The sequence below is a fragment of the Lissotriton helveticus genome, chromosome 1_2, assembly GCF_964261635.1.
Source record: "Lissotriton helveticus chromosome 1_2, aLisHel1.1, whole genome shotgun sequence".
Lineage (NCBI taxonomy): Eukaryota > Metazoa > Chordata > Amphibia > Caudata > Salamandridae > Lissotriton > Lissotriton helveticus.
Genome location: NC_136058.1, coordinates 254,358,238 through 254,379,834, shown reverse-complemented (window position 1 = coordinate 254,379,834; position 21,597 = coordinate 254,358,238). Strand labels below are relative to the sequence as shown.

At 42.3% G+C, this 21,597-nt stretch overlaps 1 protein-coding gene across 2 annotated transcripts in view; it reads left to right on the top strand.

Moving 5' to 3' along the window:
• The window catches only part of RAD54L (RAD54 like), a 159,766-nt gene that overhangs the window by 65,469 nt on the left and 72,700 nt on the right, over positions 1 to 21,597 (top strand). For both annotated transcript variants that reach the window (XM_078671697.1, XM_078671698.1), the window contains 2 exons: positions 15,417 to 15,705; positions 20,796 to 20,920. In XM_078671697.1, the coding sequence (XP_078527823.1) occupies positions 15,417 to 15,705; positions 20,796 to 20,920 (414 nt within the window). The remainder of the gene's footprint in view (positions 1 to 15,416; positions 15,706 to 20,795; positions 20,921 to 21,597) is intronic.

Here is a 21,597-nt window from a genome sequence, read left to right as displayed (position 1 = left end):
GCAAAATGCAATTGGTGTTTACTGAATGTTGTGGGCACTGGGCAGGCTACGGTACATACCACGGGCTACGTGGTCTGGAACTGAGGATGAATTGAATTCCATGATATAGACGTTAAAACAAAGAATCTTCAGTCTTCTAATCTATCTGTATTAATTACATGAACAGCACTTTGGAGACGTATTTGTGCGCAGAGGAAGGCCATTCACAAAGCTTAACTGGTCTTCTTTCATTTATTTCTGCATTTGGTTGTTAAAATGTTACAAATTGAGTGAAATCTTGGTGCAGACAGTATAACTATGTATACAAATTACAAAACAATGATGCAATACTACCAAAATATCTGCCGTATCATGCCGCATAATTTGGCTTTTCTCGCTACACAATTTAGTCATCCATGCCGAATAATTGGGAGCTCCACTGCCGCTTAAATCCAGTGCCCCTGTCCTAGATGCAAGGCAGAGGCCGCTGCTCATTCACAGTACATAGCAAGCACATCATGCATGGCAGCAGAGCTGCGCAGCGCAGCGCGTACTAACACTCCAAGGAGATGAGGCGAGGAAAGATCATTTCTGCTTAAGCTGCCTTTAGTGCGAACTCGGAGATAGCCAGGGCTTTAAGTGGGCCGTCGCCGAGTCCTGCCTGTGCTCAGCTCCGGCGGTAGTTCTAAAAAGCTGATGCTGAGACTGTCTCTAATGGGCTCTTTATTTTTGTCCACTCTCATGGTGAAAAAAATATTATCTGTGCAGCGGGCAGCGGCACCACCCTTCAAAGAGACTCCTTTAGTTCTTTCACAGTCTAATCATTTCAAAATGGAAGCGTTTTCGATTCTGTATACGGCAAACCCATAGTTGATGCTACTTTTATATTATGCAACTAACAACCATTTGCAAAGCCAATAGTCCTGGTCTGTTGTATGTGAAATGTTACTTCTTGTATTGTATTATATATCCGGATGCAATGATAGAAACAGCAAAATACCAGTCGGGCGGCACACTATGCTAAGCACAGGTTTTTAGCTTGGGTGTTTTTAAGCCACGCCATTAAATATATTAGCCACGCACCTTCGAGGCACTCCCCCCCCCCCCCCCCCAGTTTTTTCATCCCACTTAAAGCCCTGTTACAGGCAATTTACATTTTGCTGCGTGTTGCACAAAATTACATCCTGCCTATAGCCTTTCGTTTCACACTCGTACTCCTGAAAACTGTCACATAAATCACTTAACTTTTCTTTCTCTTACTACAAAGTGAGAGGAGTTTGTAAACACCAATCCCCATGTTATTCCTGCAACTATACTGCTGATCCCCTTTCCCTCTGGTGCCTTTTTCTGTGACAGTGCGTTGATGCTTATTGGTTTTATGCGCTTTATAAATTCAGATTGAAATGTTAAAAAAATGTAAACAACAGTTTGTTAGAAGACCAGGCCTGACATTTGACCTCTATCTTTGAAGCGCAGCAAATGTGACCAGGTGAATTCAGAATTTAAAGGGTTCTTTATTTATTGCTTGGACTTTTATGACCCACAAAAAATCGGTCTGCAACCCACTAGTGGGTCATAACCCACAGCTTGAGAAACACTTTTCTAGGACTTGATGTGGAAGCAACTATTTTCAAACGAAGAAGTGCAATTTTCACACCGATTAGTTTGCAAACAAGCGTGCAATTTGCAATGTGACCTATGTACTAATAAGTCGCATCCAGGCAGGTTGTACGGTCATAGGGGGTCTCAAAATGACCTGCATCATGTCATGAAGATTAATTAAGCAGGTTGCAGTAGTGACCCTTGTGACTGGCGGCAAATGCAGGGATGAATGCCTGAAAGGGACAGCAGATCTCTGTCACTGCATATGCAGGGCAAAGTGGAACATGGTGGGCCGCGCCGCCGGGGAGGCATGGTGGGCCGCGCCGCGGGGGGGGCCCTCCATGTGCTTTGCAGGGGGGCCCCCTCAAGTTTCGTTACGCCACTGTGCAGTGGTGCTTAGTAGTTTTGCAATATTGGATGAGATTTGTTTGTTTTTGTTTTCTTGTTGTCCTGTTTTTTGCCTTTAATTAATTTTGCACATGTAATTAGTTTCTATACCTTGCGCGCCTGTGTCCACGGCATGCTCTACAGCCATAAGCCTCTTACAGAAGTTGTGTCCTGCATCATAAAGGCTCCGTAGTAGATGTGTTGTACACACATAACGCTGAGGTACACTCCTTGTCGTGAATCTCTGCTGAATCGGTACAAGGCGTGTGTCTGGCTGCGCATTGCCGAGGCTCGGTGACCAGTTTCTGTGCTGCTTTGGTACGAAGCATGTCTCCTCTAGAACAAGAGGCACAGACCGGCCCTCAGCAGCCGAGGCACTGTAATAATTACACCTTCAGCAAATGAGCTTCCTTATTCTGGTCAGTGCGGTGGATTAACTTTCAAGAGAGGCGCTCTCCCAGGTCTGGTCTTAGTCTACTGGATTGCAACGATACAGTGGACTACGTTTCCCAGGTGATTATAACTGGTACAGTTAACCTTCAGGGTCACATTTCCCAGAGGGCCATGCGAAGTGGCAGGTTCAACTCAAGAGAAGAAACTAACCATTTGCCTACATAGCTGTATGATAGCTGTGTGATACCTTTTGCACATTACACGAAGCTGAACTTGCACTAGCGCTGACCGTTTTTATATAGAAACCTTTTATTTACCTTGTAGGCTGCTAGAAATGAATTTAGGAAGCTGCTGAATGAATTTTAGAAAATTGACTTTTTAAATAAAAAGTGTATTTTAATTGCTGATAACGAAGATACTAATATTGCACTGATCCTAGCATAATTTTGCACACTGTTTGGAACCTACCCGACGCGCTAGAGCGAAGGGAATAGGGCACTCGACCACGAGCACCAGCCGCCATCTTGGGGCTGGGTAGGGACGCGGTCTAGCTCTTCTCCACTTCCGGGAGAGAGCTATTTAGTCCTCGCTCGCCTAGGATGCGCAGCGGACGAGCGCAGCGGGCGCGTGCCGAAGACGCGCCTAAGACAAGCCCGTCTGCGCCCGTCCGAGCCAGATCCGGGCCCAGGGCCACCCCCCTGGTCCTGCTGACATCCTGTATACCGCATCTACCCTACGCTACACCTCCACTCAGTTGAATGAATGGAACACGGGATTGGGTATGTCTTGTCAAGTATTGCCGTCTCTAAAACATTCAATATCCACATCCATGTCATGTGCAGGCTGTTCTTTCATGCTGCCACCCCCCTGCCTGCGATAAATACCACATCCTACTCATCCATAACTGCTAGTGCCTCTTCACTAGCGGCACAGTATACTAGAGCCGCACTTATTAATTCACGTTCCCTCCCTAAACATAGTCTGGACATCAGGGAGAGCATTATTAATCACGAACTGGACATCTTGTTCATCACAGAATCATGGGGAGATGAAGCATCAGGCCCAGATTTTGTGCAAGCTACCCCTGAAGGTTATAGCGTAGCTAGACAAGATAGAGCCTCGGGCCGAGGCGGAGGCCTGGCCATTATCTATAGGGACATTTATCGTGCCAAATTTGAGCCTATTCAAAGTACCAGTTGCGAAGCCTTCGCATTTACTATTAACCTTACTCATAAACAGGTTTTTAAAGGAACCCTGGTGTACAGGCCACCTGGGCCACGCACTAAATTCCTAGCTGCACTTACTGAAATTATGGAATCAGTAATAGAATCCCCGACTTATACAATTCTTGGGGATTTCAATTTTCCTTTGGAAAATATGGAAAATAAAGATACATCCCAGCTTATTACTGATATGCAGGCAATAGGACTGCAGCAGCTGGTGAAGGGCCCCACGCATGAAGCCGGACACACGCTGGATGGCCTGTTCACTAATGACCAAAGCATTGAGCTGGGAGCAATGCTACCTCTGATATGGTCTGACCACCAAGCCATTACTTTTGGAATTCGGTTGCTACCACTCAAACCCCCTCAGACTAGCGTTAGAGCATCAGTGGGGGCGCGGATGTGGAAAAATGTAGATATACCACATCTTTCAAATCTACTGTTGTCATCAGCCCCGGAAAATGGAGGCGATACTGAAACCATGTCCATTAAATTTCAGGAATGGATCTCAAAAGCAGCGGACGAAGTTGCACCTGAAAAAATCTATCACCCCAACAGAGCGACTCCTTCTGCTCAATGGTACACAGAGGAGCTACGGCTCCAGCGCCAGTTCTGTAGAAATTTAGAAAGGCGCTGGAGAAAGCACTATAGTCCTTCGGCTAAACAAGAATATAAAAGTGCTCTAGCAATATACAAAAAAGCCATCAGTATACAAAAGAATCTGTTCTTTACTGGTCGAATTGAGCACGCACAGAACTCAGCTAGGATGCTATTTCAAGTGGTGAACTCTCTGTCCAATCTTCCAGCGGGATCTACAATAGAGAATTCGCAGGAATTTTGCACCGCACTAGCCACATTTTTCACCACTAAGGTAATGGATATTTATTCCACCTTCTCCAAAGAGCTGGCAGGAAGAACTGCTGATTTAACCATTGAACCAGCACTGAAGTATCCTTCCCTTACTCCGTTTCAGTCAGCTACTGAAGATCAGGTCAACGTACTTATTGGCAGGATTAAATCAGGCTCTCCTTTGGACCCATGCCCTCCGACCATAATGAACCAACTACACAATGTGGTTACTCAGCCGCTGACCAACATATGTAATACCATCTTTAAAACCGGTGTCTATCCACAGATCTGGAAGAAGGCTATTGTTAAACCTTTGATTAAGAAGCCTTCCTTAGACCCTACCATCACTTCCAACTACAGACTTATTGCCTGCCTTCCCTTCCCTGCCAAAATAATAGAGGCAATAATGAATAAACAGCTCTCTGAGTTCATTGAACAACATAAGCTCTTGGATGATACTCAGTTCGGGTTCCGGAAGGAACACGGAACTGAGACAGCATTGGTAAAAGCCTCGGATGAATTTCGAGAGATCATGGATTCGGGAGGCGCGGCAGTGCTTATCTTGTTGGACCTGTCTGCTGCCTTTGACACGGTCGACCATGTCATCTTGGTCGACCGTGTCGCGGCTCTTGGAATAAGTCATCTGGCTAAAGATCTTATAGCCTCTTTCCTAGTCAATCGTAAACAGGCAGTCAAATTGGGCAACTACTACTCGCCCACTTCTGAATTGCTCTGTGGGGTCCCTCAAGGATCCTTGCTAAGTCCCACGCTTTTTAATATCTACGTTGCGGACTTGGCGAGGGTCATTAAATCTCATGGGATGCGATTGACTACCTATGCGGATGACACCCAACTTGTGTTGGCAGTACACAAGAATGGTCCAGTGGTGGCAGCTAAGTTTCAGGAGGGGCTACTGGATGTACAATCATGGATGCACAGTAACTGCCTGAAACTTAATGCAGAGAAGACCGAAGTGATGACCTTCGGTAAGATCTCCCCCGAATGGTCCTCAACATGGTGGCCCAGTCAGATGGGCTCCCCCCCGGTTGCCGCTGTTAAGGTTAGGAATTTGGGCGTTATCTTCAATAACAAGTTATCATTTGGTTACCATGTAAATAAGGTGGTCTCTGCTGCATTCTTCGTGTTGAAGAAAATAAAAAACTCATGCCATACCTGCCTGCCTCGGCAGGGAAAACACTCATTACCACCTTAGTGTTTTCAAAGCTGGATTATGGAAACACCCTCTTCCTTGGTACACACAAATACATTCTGAATAAACTACAGTCTGTGCAAAATATGGCAGCACGGATCCTACTTAATATCCCCTGGCGACACCCCACTTCAGTAGCCATACGCCATCTACACTGGCTAAGGGTGGAGAGCAGAATCAAATTTAAGGCGCTCTGTATCGCCTATAAGGCCATCCATCAGATTGGACCGAAATTCCTAAAAGAAGCTTTTCAGGTGTACATACCTGGAAAGGATCTAAGATCAGCGGCAAGCTGTTTATTGCATGTCCCCCGTACAAGAACGGCCACATGGGGAGATAGACGTTTCCTGGTAGCAACTCCCAAACTGTGGAACACACTCCCCTTGCATATTAAAACAGCACCAACACTCATTGCCTTTCGCAAGGCCTTGAAGACATGGCTATTCAACCAATAAGTTCACGCTCTGAATTTTGTGCATCCCAGAGTATCTCACTGCGCCTAGACACCCATGGGTAGTAGTTGCGCATTAAAAATTCCAAAAATAAATAAATAAAAGTATGCCACTCGTGGGGTGTGACAGGGTCTCTCTTCAGAGATAATGGCATACACATCGGTATAACAGTATATATATTGCCCAGAGAACGATCAGGTTACATGCCATCTTCTGTTACGGTTCTGCTCGTGGTTAGACTATAATTTCTAGAGTGCTGATGCACGCCCTGCAGTTTATGGTAAAGGGGGTGATGAAAATGGAGAAACTACAATTTCCTGCAGGCCTCTGTTGCAAAGAAGCGAGACGAATATTATTACCCTCCGAAAAGGAGCAAAGGAAACGTTTCCATGGACATAGCAGACAGCCATGATCTGCCCGGCCACAGCTCATGGTAGGTCAGAGTCTGCCATGTTAGAATTTTAAAACGCTATATATTCAGGGATGGAGTCACATAGAGACAAAAATACAGTATTGACTCATCTTATTGTTAAAAAAAAATAGTGATAAATGCACAAGTGGTTCTTTAAAAACATTTTCAAAACATTTTTTTCTAGAAAATCCTAAAAAGAAATATATCTCTGAGATATTATGAATATGCTAGGATTATAAAATGAAATTACACTGAATATTAAATATCATCGTACTTTGAATAGAAATAATTGGTTCCCACCAGTAATCGCACGAGGTCGCGGTGAATATGATGGCATGGTTGCAACAGTTTTTCTTCTTTAACCGTTTTTTGCATAAAGGTTTTACAATGCAATTCTCTTGCAAAAGAAGCTTCCCAGCCAGACACATAGATGTGATCTAATGTTCAAAGTTGTATGTGTTAACAAAAGGTTAGAATTTCTCAAGTTATCTAATGCATGAAGTAACCACAGTGCTCAAAAGAACACGTTAGCTTATTTTAGATTCTTTGCGGTAGTGCTTTGAGCAAGGCAAAGGAGTTTCCTGAATGATGTAGTATGAAAACAGTGCTCCGGGCGAAATCAACAAGTTAGTTGTTGTCATCTGATGTTGTGGGGCCGGCAACCTCGTGGCTTGCATCACTGGACTTCCTGGAGGAAGGTGGTGCAGCAACGTACCGCGCTGTCCTTCGGAGACCGAAGAACACTGGGGGACAATCCCCGTCGAACAGGCCCTTCGCCTCAGAGCGGTCAGCCAGCAGCGTTGGTTCTGCCGATCTTCCCTGGGGAAGCCCCAGTTACCAGGGCAACGCTGAGTGAGCTGCTCTGCAAAGGCTTCCTTCGGCGCTTGCGGCGACTTACCAGAGTGCTGCTGCGGCAATTTTGATCAGCGCGGAGACCTGGTCCTCGTAGGCTGTAACTGCAGGTCATAGCAGAGTGCTAGTCCCTTGTAAGGCCCTTTCTAGTGGTCAGGGGAGCGACCTGATTTTCTGGGTGGATCAAGGCTGCGAGATCACCGCTTCAGCCCCTTGGGAAGTCACTGTACAGATGAGAACATGATTTACAGTAGTGTTCACAGAAACTGACCTTGGAGCACTGAAAACAATGAGCACTCTGGTCAAATGCTCTTAGAGAAAGGGAAAAGTAGTCCCTAAACAGATTTTACAGTGGGACAAACTGAAGCCCATACTTCATGGGGCGATTCTCCTGGGGAGTGAAGAACTGTGAAAAAGGAGCCAAATTACCCACGAGCAAGCAAGGATTTTTACATGACAACCAACTAGACAAATCAGAATGATGGGAAGAGTCAAAGCCCACAAAGTACATACAACAGATCATCTTGACGGCGCAAGCGCTGTCTATGCTCGACCTACAAAGCAGCTCTGCAATTCATAAAATTCATATGTCACAAACGGTTTGAGGTCTTTCCCGCTAAAAGACAACAAAAATCATTAAATGCATCATTCACTGTACAAAATAATCATCACATAGACAAAGATGAGAGAAGGATTGCAAAAAATACAACACTTTGTGTAAAGCCAGTTCTGGTAAATCTAGGGAGCACATTGCATTTGTCTACATGAATATGATGTACGTCCATAACGACGATCAAAAAAAGTATCCCACCTTGGTATTTGAAGGGTTGGGCAATACTCTCATCCGGTGGTACACCATCCGCTCATGGGTGGGAAAGGAAGCAATCCCTTTTTATTAAATAACCCTCACACACTCTTGTAGTGTCATGCTTCATCATTATCGGGTTCATCCTGACTCCTAAAGGTCAGGGTGGGCTCAACCGTATTCCATGGAGCATTTAGGAGAATAGGCCAGGGGGTTTAAAAGATTAAAAATCCTCCATAAACTCCAGGTATCCCTTTATTTTCGTAGTGTCAGGGGATATTAAAACAAGAGAAAAAAGGGTTGTGAAGATATAATGGTCCTATGACCCTACTGCCAACATGTTACAGCCTTTAGTGCCTGGCCCGACTGGGTCCTAGGTTTTCTTCAAGGCAATTCAGATTCCCTCCCTGGATTACAGTAAGGTACTACTTCGTCCCCAATACAATGTGCAGATCACTGCATCTAAGGACTGGTCTGGAATATACTTATCTTAGATCCGGTACTTCTGCTTTATGTGTCCAACCTGTGAAGAAAACAGTAATTGACTGTTAGTTCATACGTCCAACTCACGCTGCGCCCATATTATAAACATAACCTGTGTGTGAGTCACTCGCACGTTTTCATGCAAAGTGCAACGTGCACACTCCCCCCAAAATTTTTGTAGTACATCAGGTGGATATCTGGATCCCCCAGAGACCATCATGTGGGTGGCATTGCGTTTTTCACATTACCACATAAACCGTGATCATAGGTGTTTTGTAGTATTTCTACCTCCTTTCCTTGCCAACATGCACTGTTAAAATAAATACCTACACCCAAGTGTTTTTTCCGAAGTCATATTGCCTGTCATCAGCTGTTTGTCGGTTTCATGCGTCCTTACCCTGCTGCAGTGGACTTGTCGTTTCTCAAAGGAATGCGGGTGTGGGGTAGTCCTGTAGTCATACACTAATCGCGTGTGACCAGCAGAAAAGAGGGAAAAGAGACAGATATTCACTTTTCCTCGACCAATCTATCTTGAAAAATCACCAGAACATGTCGAGCGCATTTGAACATACATACACTCTACTTACATCATCAAGGATCCTTCCCTGCTCAGTCACCTTCTTAGGTCCGCGTATCCCGGATCTTAGAGACCTTTATGTGAGAGGAACGCGTCTTTTTATGTGTTTGTGAGTTTCAGCATTTCCTGCCCGGATGTAGGTGAGGCCTGCCCTGGCGCATAGTATGACGTCATCACTACGTTACGTGACGACGAAATACAAAATCCAGAAGATCATGGGAATTGTAGTTAGGAAGCTTAAAGCCTCCTGCCTGTGTCCATATCGTTTTAGATAGCGATTTAAAGCCGATAGTTCTGCACATCTTGAGACCAGACAAAAACTATATATATATATATATATATATATATATATATATATATATATATATATATATATATATATATATATATATATATATATATATATTCCACATTTGTAAAGCGCACAATCACCCGTAAGGGTCTCTAGGCGCTGGGGGCCTTCGGGAAGATTAAGCAAGCTATTGTCACATGGTGCTGGGCTAATCTGTCTGCTGGTGCCGGGGATCGAACCGTGATCCCCAGTTTCCAAAGTCAGTCGCCCTAGCCGCGGCGCCACACCTCTTTTATTTATTTATATATTTATAATATATGTATTGCCCTTTTGGACGTCAAATGCATTTTGAGGGTAACTCAAACGAGGAAGTTTCATAGAGATACCTGCTAATGATCCTAACATAGTGTTGCATCACACATATTTGGAAATGTATATTGCTAGTCATTGCTACATAGTGAATGTCTAGAGATCCCAGTTGTAGTTCATTTGTGTTAGTTGGCCCCATGGGATGGACCCACTGAGTCCTTGTTCATGAGTTTTAAGTCTATACACCCACTGTTGTTCCTTTTCTAATAATCTTTGGGACACACCTATACCCCCTTTGAGTTTTTCAATCACTGTCCATTGGAGGTTGTGGTCTGAATAACGCATTTCTTGATAATGGGATGTGAGTTTGGTTGCCGTTATACCCCTACGTATAGTGCTTCTATGCTCATCAATACGTGTTTTAACTTTGCTGGTAGTCATTCCGATATACCGGCCCTTCAGGGGCACGTAATCATATAAATTATATTTTCAGTGTTAGTTTGTGTGGGATCATTGTTCCCAAGTTCGAGGGAGATCAATTTGGGTGGTATGGGCTGTAAATTAGCATACAACACAAGAGCTGCATGGGTAGTGCCCCCTCACCTCTGTTTGGTTCCAGATACAGAATGACAAATGTCCCCGATCAGATTTATAAACAATCTCCTAGATTGCACAGGCTATTGATTTTAACTGTGCAAAACTGCAATTAAAGTATGTGATGGCAAATTACTTGAGGCTGCTTAGGAACAATGTATAAAAACCAAGATGGGAAATACCACAGAGGAAGGCTTAGAAAAGTGATTTCCATTTGGTCCAGTGTTTTCCTCAGATGGCCAAAGATCTTATAATCGATCCCATTGTTGTTAGTAATTTTCTCCTTCTGAAAACCTTCCTAGACAAAGTAGAGTTTTCTTTTGTATAAACAAACATTTTGCATATAAAATGAAACTCTTTGTCTTAAATGTGGTTAAAGATTAAGGGCCTGATGTATGAAAGGCTTTAGAATATCTTAACGGACCGAATCGCAATTTTGGTCTGTTAAGAAATGCTATATTGCCTTTCCGTATGTACAAAGACCAAAAGGGAATCACAAAATGCGATTTCTACCCTGTATAAATCTCATTGCGATTCCCTAAGTGGAAAATCGCAAATGGGGATTTCCTATTTGCAATTTCCTAAGCACATATACATAGCATTTCCTAAATGCGAAATGGGCATTTAGGAAATGCTATTAACATCGACTCCAAGTCGATGGTAACCATGTGCAGTTAAAAATATCACCCAGAAATGCTTTTATCAAAGTGCCATAAAGTGCACACACATGTCCCTAGGGCATGTGTGCACTTTACACGTACACCACTTTTTTTTGGGTGCTTCAAGGAGGACCTTAGGTCCATAGGCACCATTGTTTTTGCATTACCAAGTTTGAGATTTCCTAGTAGGAAATCGCAAATTTGGAAATGCAATACCATTTGTACCTGTGGGCCTTTAGACCCATAGGAACAAATGGTTTAACATTTCCTAAATAGCGATTTCTTAATTGCGTCCTACTCTGTAGGGATCGCTATTAGGAAATCGCTATTTTTGTGCATTCCTTTTCCTAAATAGCCATTTCTTAGGGTTCACTATATAGGAAATGCAAAAACTGAATTTCTTCCATCTGGCCCTAAATTCCTTGTTTATATGCAGCACAGTGTCACTGGGTAGAGATGAGTTTGCGTACCACGTTTTCTCTTCTGTTGCAACCACCCCATATCACAGCATCGAAGGTAATTTGGAGGATCGCCTTGCATTTATAGCAGGACAGTTAGATAATTGTCAAATTTAGGGTCATTGCTTTTTAACACATCAATTTTATCCCACCTGGCACAAGATAGCATTCTTGCATACTTCTTCCATGTGCCATCCTCTTTCAAATTGTAGCCCAAACATTTAGACTGGGTACATTTGTCAATGTTTGTACTTGCATACTGCCAGGGAGCATTGCTTAAGCTTCTCTCTGGAAACCATTAACTTATATTTTCCAAATATTGACAGCGAATTTAAATTTTCGCTGCATATTTAGGTAAACGCATCAGTTGTACTTGTAGGCCTGTCGGAGGCAAGTCAATAAAGAGCGCACCACTGGCATACATAAGTGTTTGATAATTGTGATGTCAACATTTTGGGGTAATGCCCATTCCTGGTTAAGGGATCCCAGAAGATCACCTAGAAAAGTAGTACCCAGGGCACGCCACTGACTCATACAATTTTATGTTTTCAAATTAGCATATAATGTATCCATTGTGTCCAGTCTTGTTCCTGGGACCACAGAGACTGCCTGACTCAACCACTTTAGGAACATGATTACCAGTCATGACTGTCTGCCTTGAAAAAGCCCTTGGTCGACTGGCCAACGTGCGAAACACGTGTCGGATGTTTTTCGTTCTATGTGACTTTCATAGTTGGAACAAGTGAAAGTAAAAATAAACAGACTGTGTTTGACATCAATCAATGAACTCTGGAAATTATTCCACTAATTTTACTCATCAAGAAGGCACAGCCCACCGCTCACGCCAGTAAACAACTGAGGGCCCCTGAAATCTCAATGGGGAGGAGGAGAGCAGGGGAGAAGCACAAGCTAAACAACAAAATCTTCCTCCTGTGACTATAATATTATGGGTGATTCTTCCACATAAAGTTTATAGTTGTCCCGCAGATTTTAGAACATTACAACATTTTATTTATTCATATTTTATTAGTATCAAAAAGGTAGTGAAATCACAAATATATACTTAAAAAAATTATTTCATATCTCAAATCAGTGCTGTCAATACATAGGCAGAGGCCCATATTAAAAGGACAGGATTAAATAAGGAACACTACATATACAAAAACAATAATATATAGGTAACAATGACTCAAAATGCCAAAATAACACAAAATGCAAAAATACAATAAATTGACAATACACCTAAGACAAAACAAAACAAACGCCTATGCACGTTTCGGAACACAAAAATACATGACACGTTCCTTCTTCAGGGCGAAAACATATTTGCAGATATATGGGCCATCTGAACGTAGTGGAGCAACCACCACCACCTGATATGCGGTGTAACAGCTCACCAAAAGTAAATCTGCGGGAACGACAAAGGCAGGTATAAACAATGTATGACATGTTAAAAACAGTAACCACCCAGAATGAGCTTGAGAACACCGCTCACTACGTAAACTACCGTACTCTGCAATGGCTCGTGGGTGTAGCCATTTGTGAGGCACGTGCCACTATCCACACTGGACTCTGACTACTGTAGCACAAAAGCCCAGACTCGGCCACCCACCTCAGCAACATATAATGTATCCAGCCTCACTTACAGCCAGGTGTTAGTGTGCTGCTTCTGGATAACACCTAAAACCCAGATGCGATTCACATATTTGCCAGTTTAATCCACATTATGTGCAGTGGGATCGTGTCAAAGGAATCCCTGCTATACAAGGCCAACAAATAGTCTGCCCCTCTAAATATTGCAGTATTGGGTCTGCTTGATGTGACCTTAATAAAGACTGATCATGAACTGACATGTTTTCCAAAATGTGGCTTGAACTACCGATACAATATTGCCTGATGCAAACCAGTTTTCTTAGCGTAGCAAAATTAGTGTTGCAAGCAACCTTCTTGGTGGAGTGTCAGAGAGAGATGAGACATAGTGACTCCAGAGTGTCAAGGTAGGTTTTTCTTATTTCTATAAATTATCCTGATGGAGGACACCAACTAGGCAGTACAGCACATCGAATTATACAAATTTGAAAACACCAATTTGCATGAAATGTTACCATCTTATTACAAATCCCTTCTGCTCTAGGGCCACTCACTTCATTTAGTCTCTTTAGAGCGATTTCGATTTTTTTCTGATCATCTAAGCAACTATAGACTTGCATAGTAAAAGTTGATACATGAGGGGTGGATCGGTACAATCCAAACATTTCAGAAATGCTTGGAAAAGGCTCCTTTGCCTCTGCTCCTTTTCCTTTAGAAGCCAAATTTAACTGTTCTTGAGTCACCAGCTTCAATAACTATATATAGAAGACCATAGGAAATAGCATAATTTGTATTTGTAAAGTGCATGTTCACCCTTCTGCCTCCTGGCACGGAAATAACAGATATTTATTGTTACCTAACTCAGTGTTATTCATGTTATCGACTTTGGAAGACTGGAAGGCACAGTTGACCCACCAGGTTGCAAACCTGTGACCATGAGGTCAAATACCGATCCCTGGAGTGGACACATTGGTTCAGTGAGCCACCAGACCAGATAAAATAAATGTGTTTTTATCATTTGACGAAAGGATCTAAATTACATCTTGCCTTCCTTTGGGCTTTTAAAGGGGTCTGGCTGATTCAAAAATTGTGACTTGGCGATGTAATAAACTCGTTCTGACTCACAATGATAGTCATACAATCCTTTTTGTGTCCAGTGGGTATTGTTAGCTGGGCAACAAGCAGTTTAAACCATTCTCAGAATTATTTTGATTGTCTGAATATCCAAAGAAATGCCCAAAGTCGAATCCTCACATTTAGACAATTATCTTTGTGGTAGAACGGAAGAAATCGGCCAATACACACCTTGCCTGAGCCAAATATGACCACCTCAATTTTAGATGGACGTGTTGCTAGCAAAAGAGAAGGACATGGAAAGCCGGCCAGTTTATTTCTTTGTCTAAACAATAGTCATTATTATCTGAAGGAAACCTAGCAAAATGTAAGACTATATTCCATAAGGGTAGATTCACACACACATCCATTAGCGAGGACCCCTTGAGGAATAAAGGGAGATATTTACCAGGCAGAGGATTGTTCATTGCAGTAAAAAAAATGAAGGACCTGTTTCCCATCTTAATGCCATCTCTAGAAAATAAGAGGCATAGTACCCAAGTAGCATAATGGTCAGTACATGTCATCATTTTATATTAAATAAAATCCCCATGGATCAACATTTCCTAATCGCCTAAAAGGGGTACATTTAAAGAGCCATTTGCCTTCCAGTGGACAAATAAGTGGAGATGTGAGGAATGGATACTGAAGTTGAGAGAGTCAAAGAAAAGTAACCTAAAGTATGGCACTACCCTATTAAGATTAATTAAGGTATTGACTAATCCCATTATTTTAGGCCAGAGCCAATCCCTTGAAGAACATACCTCCCTAATTGCTTGTGAAACCTCCAAGAAAGTAAATTGTCCATCCACCAGGTTTTCTGTAACATAGTTCTTCCAAAACAGGTTCATATAAAATGTATTAACACTTCTGTGTTCCAACTAGTGCAGTGCACTATATCACTCAACTATGAGTCAATATTGGGAGCAATCACTGAACACATCTGGAGGGAACATAGGAGAAAACAAAGAAGCTGACTGAGCAATCGACTGACCAGACCAGATTCTGCGTCAACTAATATGATCTTTTAAAAAGTTTGTTTCATGGCATCCTGTGTGGCAAGCTGGTCCTATTACTAATACCACTGTATAACATCATATTTACTATTGTTTGATCTTGAGTTTAATCCTGTTTTTTCCTTTCAATTGGTGCAACTATGCTTTCTTCTCCTCTTTAGGGAGTTAAGTTTCTCTGGGAGTGTGTAACCGGCAGAAGGATCCCTGGTAGTGACGGCTGCATCATGGCTGACGAGATGGGTTTGGGAAAGACCTTGCAGTGCATCACACTTATGTGGACTTTACTACGCCAGAGTCCAGACGCAAAACCTGAAATTGAGAAAGCTGTTGTGGTGTCACCATCTAGTCTGGTAAAAAACTGGTACAACGAAGTTGGAAAATGGTTGGGAGGAAGAATAGAGCCTCTAGCAATCGATGGGGGATCAAAGGATGAGATTGACCGCAAATTAGGTACAGATATAACAATATAATTTAATCTTTACTTGAATATAAAGTGCTTTTAAGAATGGGTTTTATACTAACTCCAGTTTATTTTACTCTAACAAAATGTAAGCATTCGTATAAAAAACGGTTCTGAGAGAAATGTTTGATATATTGTTGATGAAATCTACATCTTAGCAAAAAATCGGAAGAAAAAATGCATAGAATGATGGCAAACATCTGATGAGTTTTCTAGAGAAACACAAGTGTTTATATAGACCACCAGATACATTCAGTCTGCAAATTCTCTGCCTTCTAACAATAATCAGATGTGTTTTTTTAGATGTTTTTCACACCTCCACTTCTAAAGAGTACATTTTGTTAATTCCTTTTAAACATAGATGAACAATGTAGCTGTCACAATGCAATATAATTCAGATGCATCTTTTCCATAATTACAGTAATCAAGAGGAAAGACTTAAGCAGCCCCTTCAAATACAGATTGTCAGATTTGGCACAAATATTAATCATTAGGATAAATCTGGGTGTGCGTTCAAAACAAACTTGAGCATATTCAACCGAATGCAAAGCTGTCTATGTTCTGAAAATGTGGCATAAACAGATCGTATACAGTATAGTATGCAGATAGTAAACAGACCGCAGCATCAATAAGATGGAAGGAATGCTTGCCTTAATCTGAGCCACTGCCAATCGCTCTGGACCTTATTTCAGACCCCGAGCAGTGGGAATTGATTGAATCTTGCAACTTATTACAAGAGACTTATTTGTTGAAGTATATATCACTGCGGCAGTGAGGACCCGACCTCGTACAGGATACAATACAGCTTGGTATCTAGACCGAGACCCTCCATATGTGGGCCGGAGTGGGGGTATGGTGCAAGTTTTGGATGGGAAATTGGTTTAAAAAAACAAATCACTTACCTCCTGACCAGCCGCTGCCTCTTCTACGTTCTCTTCCTAGCTTCTTGTGGGAGGGAGACAGGAAGCACAAGGGCTCCCTGCAGCCAATAACAGCGCTACAATCGAGCATTGTGATTAGTCTGAGCGCCGTGACACTGCATTCAGCCATGGGCTGGAGGGGTGAGCACGTCCTCTACGCGGGCTGTTATGCAGCCTGTATGGAGAGCACAGTAAGTACGCATGACTGTTTTGGGCGGACCCAGAGGCGCAGTCAAGCACTCCTGCTCACATAAGGAGTGCAAACCACTCCTTCCTCAGCTCTGAGACCAGTCCCGCCACACAAAGATGCTGCAACAAGGAAAATTAAAATGATGATTGATCTCTGCAAAAAGCAGTGGGGCGACGCTCCTCCGCCTTAGCGGAGGAGCAGCCACTACTGTCGACAGACCGCCACCCTCATCCTCCTCAACCTCTCCAACACTTTCAGCACTGTATCCCACCACACGCTCATCGCCATACTAAACAAAACAGGAAAACAAGGACCAGCACTCAAATTGATATCTTTCTTCCTCTCCTGAAGAACACGAGTCAAACTCTCACTGTTCACATCACGTCAGAACCCATGGACCTGGTCTGCAGAGTCTCACAGAGATCGTCACTGAGCACCACACTTTTCAACATGTACAGGACTTCTCTGGCATACATCAGATCCCATGGAATCAGCATCCTTTCTTATGCCGACGACACACAGCTCATTTTTCCCCTCTCAGATGACTCTGACATCACCTATGCAAACTTCAAGCAATGCATGACCAGCTTCGCCAATTAGATGAAAGAAAACTGCCTCGAGCTCAACAACGACAAAACAGAAGTGCTGGTCTTTTGGAATAAGAGCTCACCTTGGGACTCCACCTGGTAGCCTGCTGATCTTCGACCCGCCCCAACCATGCACGATTGAAACCTAGGCCTCATCCTGGACACCAGCCGCACCATGAAGTCTCAGGTCAACGTCGTCACCTCCTCTTGCTTCCACATCCTCCACATGTTACATAAAAATCACCAGATGTAGCATCACGCAGGCCCTAATCCTGAGCAGATTAGACTACAGCAATATACTTTACACCAGCATTACAACCCATCGTCTTCAGACTTTAAACCATTCAAAAGTATAGCCAGACTCCTCTTCTGCCTCCCTGTCGAGCACACATCACACCTCTCCTCGGAGAGCTCCACTGGCTTCCCATCCAGAAGCGCTCCCAGTCAAAGTTTCTCACATATGCGTTCAATTCACCACACAACACAGGACCCACATACCTCAATCATTGGCTTTACGCCCAACAACCCACCAGACATCTTCTCCCAGCATCACTCTCACTCTCACCCTGCATCCACAGAAGCAGAACACTAAGTTGGTCATTCGCCTACCAAGCCTCTAAATCCTGGAACGACCTCCCCCAACCTTTTGAATTCCTCAAGAAGCTGAAGACCTGGCATTTCAATTAGTCTTCTTGTGGGACCATCGAGACTGGCCGTATATAGGCCCAGCCTCACCACATGCATACTTTCACCTACTCAGCGCATGGAGAAGCAGTGCTCTACAAATCCACCTTAAATTACATTACAGTGTGCTTATGGTGTGTACTGCAACAAACAACAAGGTGATGGAAGGAATGTTTCAATTACGCTCCACAGACACAGGTGAACACTCTGGGAACCATCATTTTTCTCTCACTATGTCACTAGATTGAGATCCGCAATATGAAAATCAGTCTTTGTCCTGCTCCAATACGAACAGTCAAACCTGAAATGCCTTGTCCGGTCTCCTCTCTATTAGATTTCAGTAGCACCGCATGCGTCTTTATGAGCACAACCTTGTCTCTGGTTAGCACATAGCATTCTTCCGCATCACAGTGAGCAGATTGCTATGTATTTAATCTAGCCTTCATTCACTTTAGGAATCCTGCCTTCTTAGCAACAAAGATGCATCTTATGTAGGCCCTGAAGGATTCTCATAACACTTCAAAAATCTGACAAGGTCAACATTAAAACAGAAATATTCCAGAATTGCTGCTTTAACTTTTAATTTAAAAGCTGTGTCTAGAAGCACCAAATAGCAACAACCTATAGAGTGAGAAAACCCATTAGACCTCAAAAGTGAGAGCACTACCAGTGAATGATTCAGCAAGGTGCAGGGCAAGTGTGAGGTCTGGTTCACCCCAATTTACAAACATCACAAGAAACCACGCAGAGGTCTGGCAACATCATTATTCTCTTGGGTTTAAAGTAAAACCTGACCTCCGCAGCAGCAGGGTTACTATATCCCCAAACATCCAAAGTATCCTTTGGTTCCATAAGTTGTAAGGGTTTTTTGTTCAATAACAATCCACAATCCAGCTACCTCTCCTATCACAGATTGACAGTATGCTTGCTTTTGATCCTGTACAGCTCTGGCACCTTTGACTAGGTTCACCCTATACAACTATTACATACATACAGACATTAACACCTCTAAACGAACAGTGCCCCTATTTATAGTAAGGTTAAACAATCTTCACAAAGAAATGTATGTAAAAAAATTAACTTAATTAATTTTATCGCTGTATTGACCTGTGGTAGTTAAAAGAAAAATTCAGACCCTAATTTAAAAAACATTTGGTGAAAATGTTTAAGGGCCTTATTTCAATCTTGGCGCACAGGGTTCCTTCGTTACAAATATGACGGATATCCCGTCCATCAAATTGCATTTCCGTAATAGTCTATGGAACTTGTAGTACGTATAAGGAGAATCCCATTCGCCAAAATTGTAATCAGGCCCTTGGTCTTTCAAATAATTAGTGCTGCTGAAGTTACGAAACTAGAAAACCACAAAGTAAGCCTTAGTAAATAAAACAATGTCTCAAAATAAATATTTTTTTACAGTTAATAGAGCAACCACTGTACCTGCTTTGTTTACCTGTAATTCAGGTGATCTCTTGAGAGGGTACCTCTGTCTGACCATTTGCCATGTATAATAAATATTACTCAACTCTGCCAGTGTAGCCCCTTTACCATTGAGCTTATATAAAAGGACAGCCTGATTGAAATGCATAATGTGAGTTGCAACGTCATCATTATGAGTCTGTTGCAATGCCAGAACTTATAAGATGGTTTTTTTACAAATGTACATTCTGTTACATAAAATGCATTTTTCAGTAAGAAACACTTCAAAAGACTTGTGTTCACAGGTAAAATATTATGGGTAATCCAATAAACATTACAAATATATCCAGAAATGCCATTAATAATATAGGAGTAACCCTTCCGATAGCAAAGATACTGGTCGGAGTTGTCTTGAAGGTAAAATTATAATACTTTTATAAATCCTAACCGAGAGGTACCCGTTAGATCTGTTGCACAAGAATGAAAGGCTGAGTCCGCTCTGTCTGTTTGTGAATCTGCTGTGAGCAGGATTGCATCTCATAACAGTTGTAACCTTTAACTAGGAAGTCTTGCAGCTTTCTTTCTGTGTCACCATTGGTAGAGCTGCAAATTCCTACTCCATTATATGTCATTTTATTAAACCAAAAAGGCATGCCGCTTATTTTTGTGGGAGGTGATATTAAATTATTTCAGGATCACTGCCTTATCAAATAGGTCTTATTTTGCATGTATGTATGTATGCTTTTATGCACGTGTGTGTATTAGTCAAGTGTGTACCAGGATGGAGAGGAACAGTGCTTAACAAGGGCTGGACCCCAGGAATATGATTAAGGATAGTTTACTATATTTCAGATGAAAGTTAATCCTGGGTAGAACTTAATTTATGAATTTAATTGTACTTCTTTTGCAAACTTTTCTGAATTATATCAAGTTATATTTTTGTGAATTGGCCACCCACTCTATGAATATATGCTGACTTTCAAACGTTTGCACAGTGACTTGTGGTTCTGTCATTATTTCTCTCATTTGAGCAATGACTATATGAACATGTTGTTTCTTTCTCTGGTTTAAACATTCTACTATTATCCTGGATCAGTTCCCGCACAAACACAATCTGTTTTATCACAGTGTAAGCATATGTCCTTTCAGTCATTTTGTGAGGATGAAGGATGCGTTCAAGCTGCCTAATGACATGCACACTTTTCTGTTATTCCTTCAAGCTTTGTTCTCCATAAATAATTGCCATTAATCACTCCCTTCTCCCACATCTGCTTCTTTAGCTGGATTTATGAGCCAACATGGATCAAGAGTTCCAACCCCCATCCTGATAATTTCTTATGAGACTTTCCGCCTTCACGCCGAGGTGCTGCACAAGGGAAGTGTTGGACTGGTCATCTGTGACGAGGTGAGTTATTTCCGTTACTGCTCAGCGCCTTTTTTGATCACAACAAAGTCTTTGGTTCCTCCATGTACTAAAGAAATTTTAATTGTTTGTAAATTTACCTGTGGCATTTGCATAGATCTGAAATGATACACTTTGTGCCCCCAAGAAATTGAGCAAATATGTGTCCACGACACAAGGGGAGGGATTTTATATTGTGATCAAATTTACCAGAGATGACTATATGGACCGTCATATAATTTTGTTTTTCTAGTGATTCTTATTGAGCTTTTATATAAATGTAAATTAACAGCAAAAACATTAAACATCCAAACAATCTCTATTATTGAAATCTATCCAATTAGGGTTATTGCGCAATATTTATCAGAATCGGCAACCATTAATGTTACCCAAAGATAATGGAGATGAATTTGTATTAGGAAAGGGGAGAGTGTATGGATTGTCAAGGAAGCTACCACTGACATTGCGGAGGGGTATGTAATAGATGTAATAGGGCGGATCCTATGGAGCAGGGGGACCTAAATATCAGAGTCCTCCTCGATATATTTGGTCTAACGGACACCAAGTGCTGTTGGAAAACCTATGGATAGCCTGCAGTTGGGATCATGAATGGTGTACGCCCCAGATGTATGTCACTCTTGCCCGCCAAATGTGGAATGAGATAAGGTTGGTAGATTTCA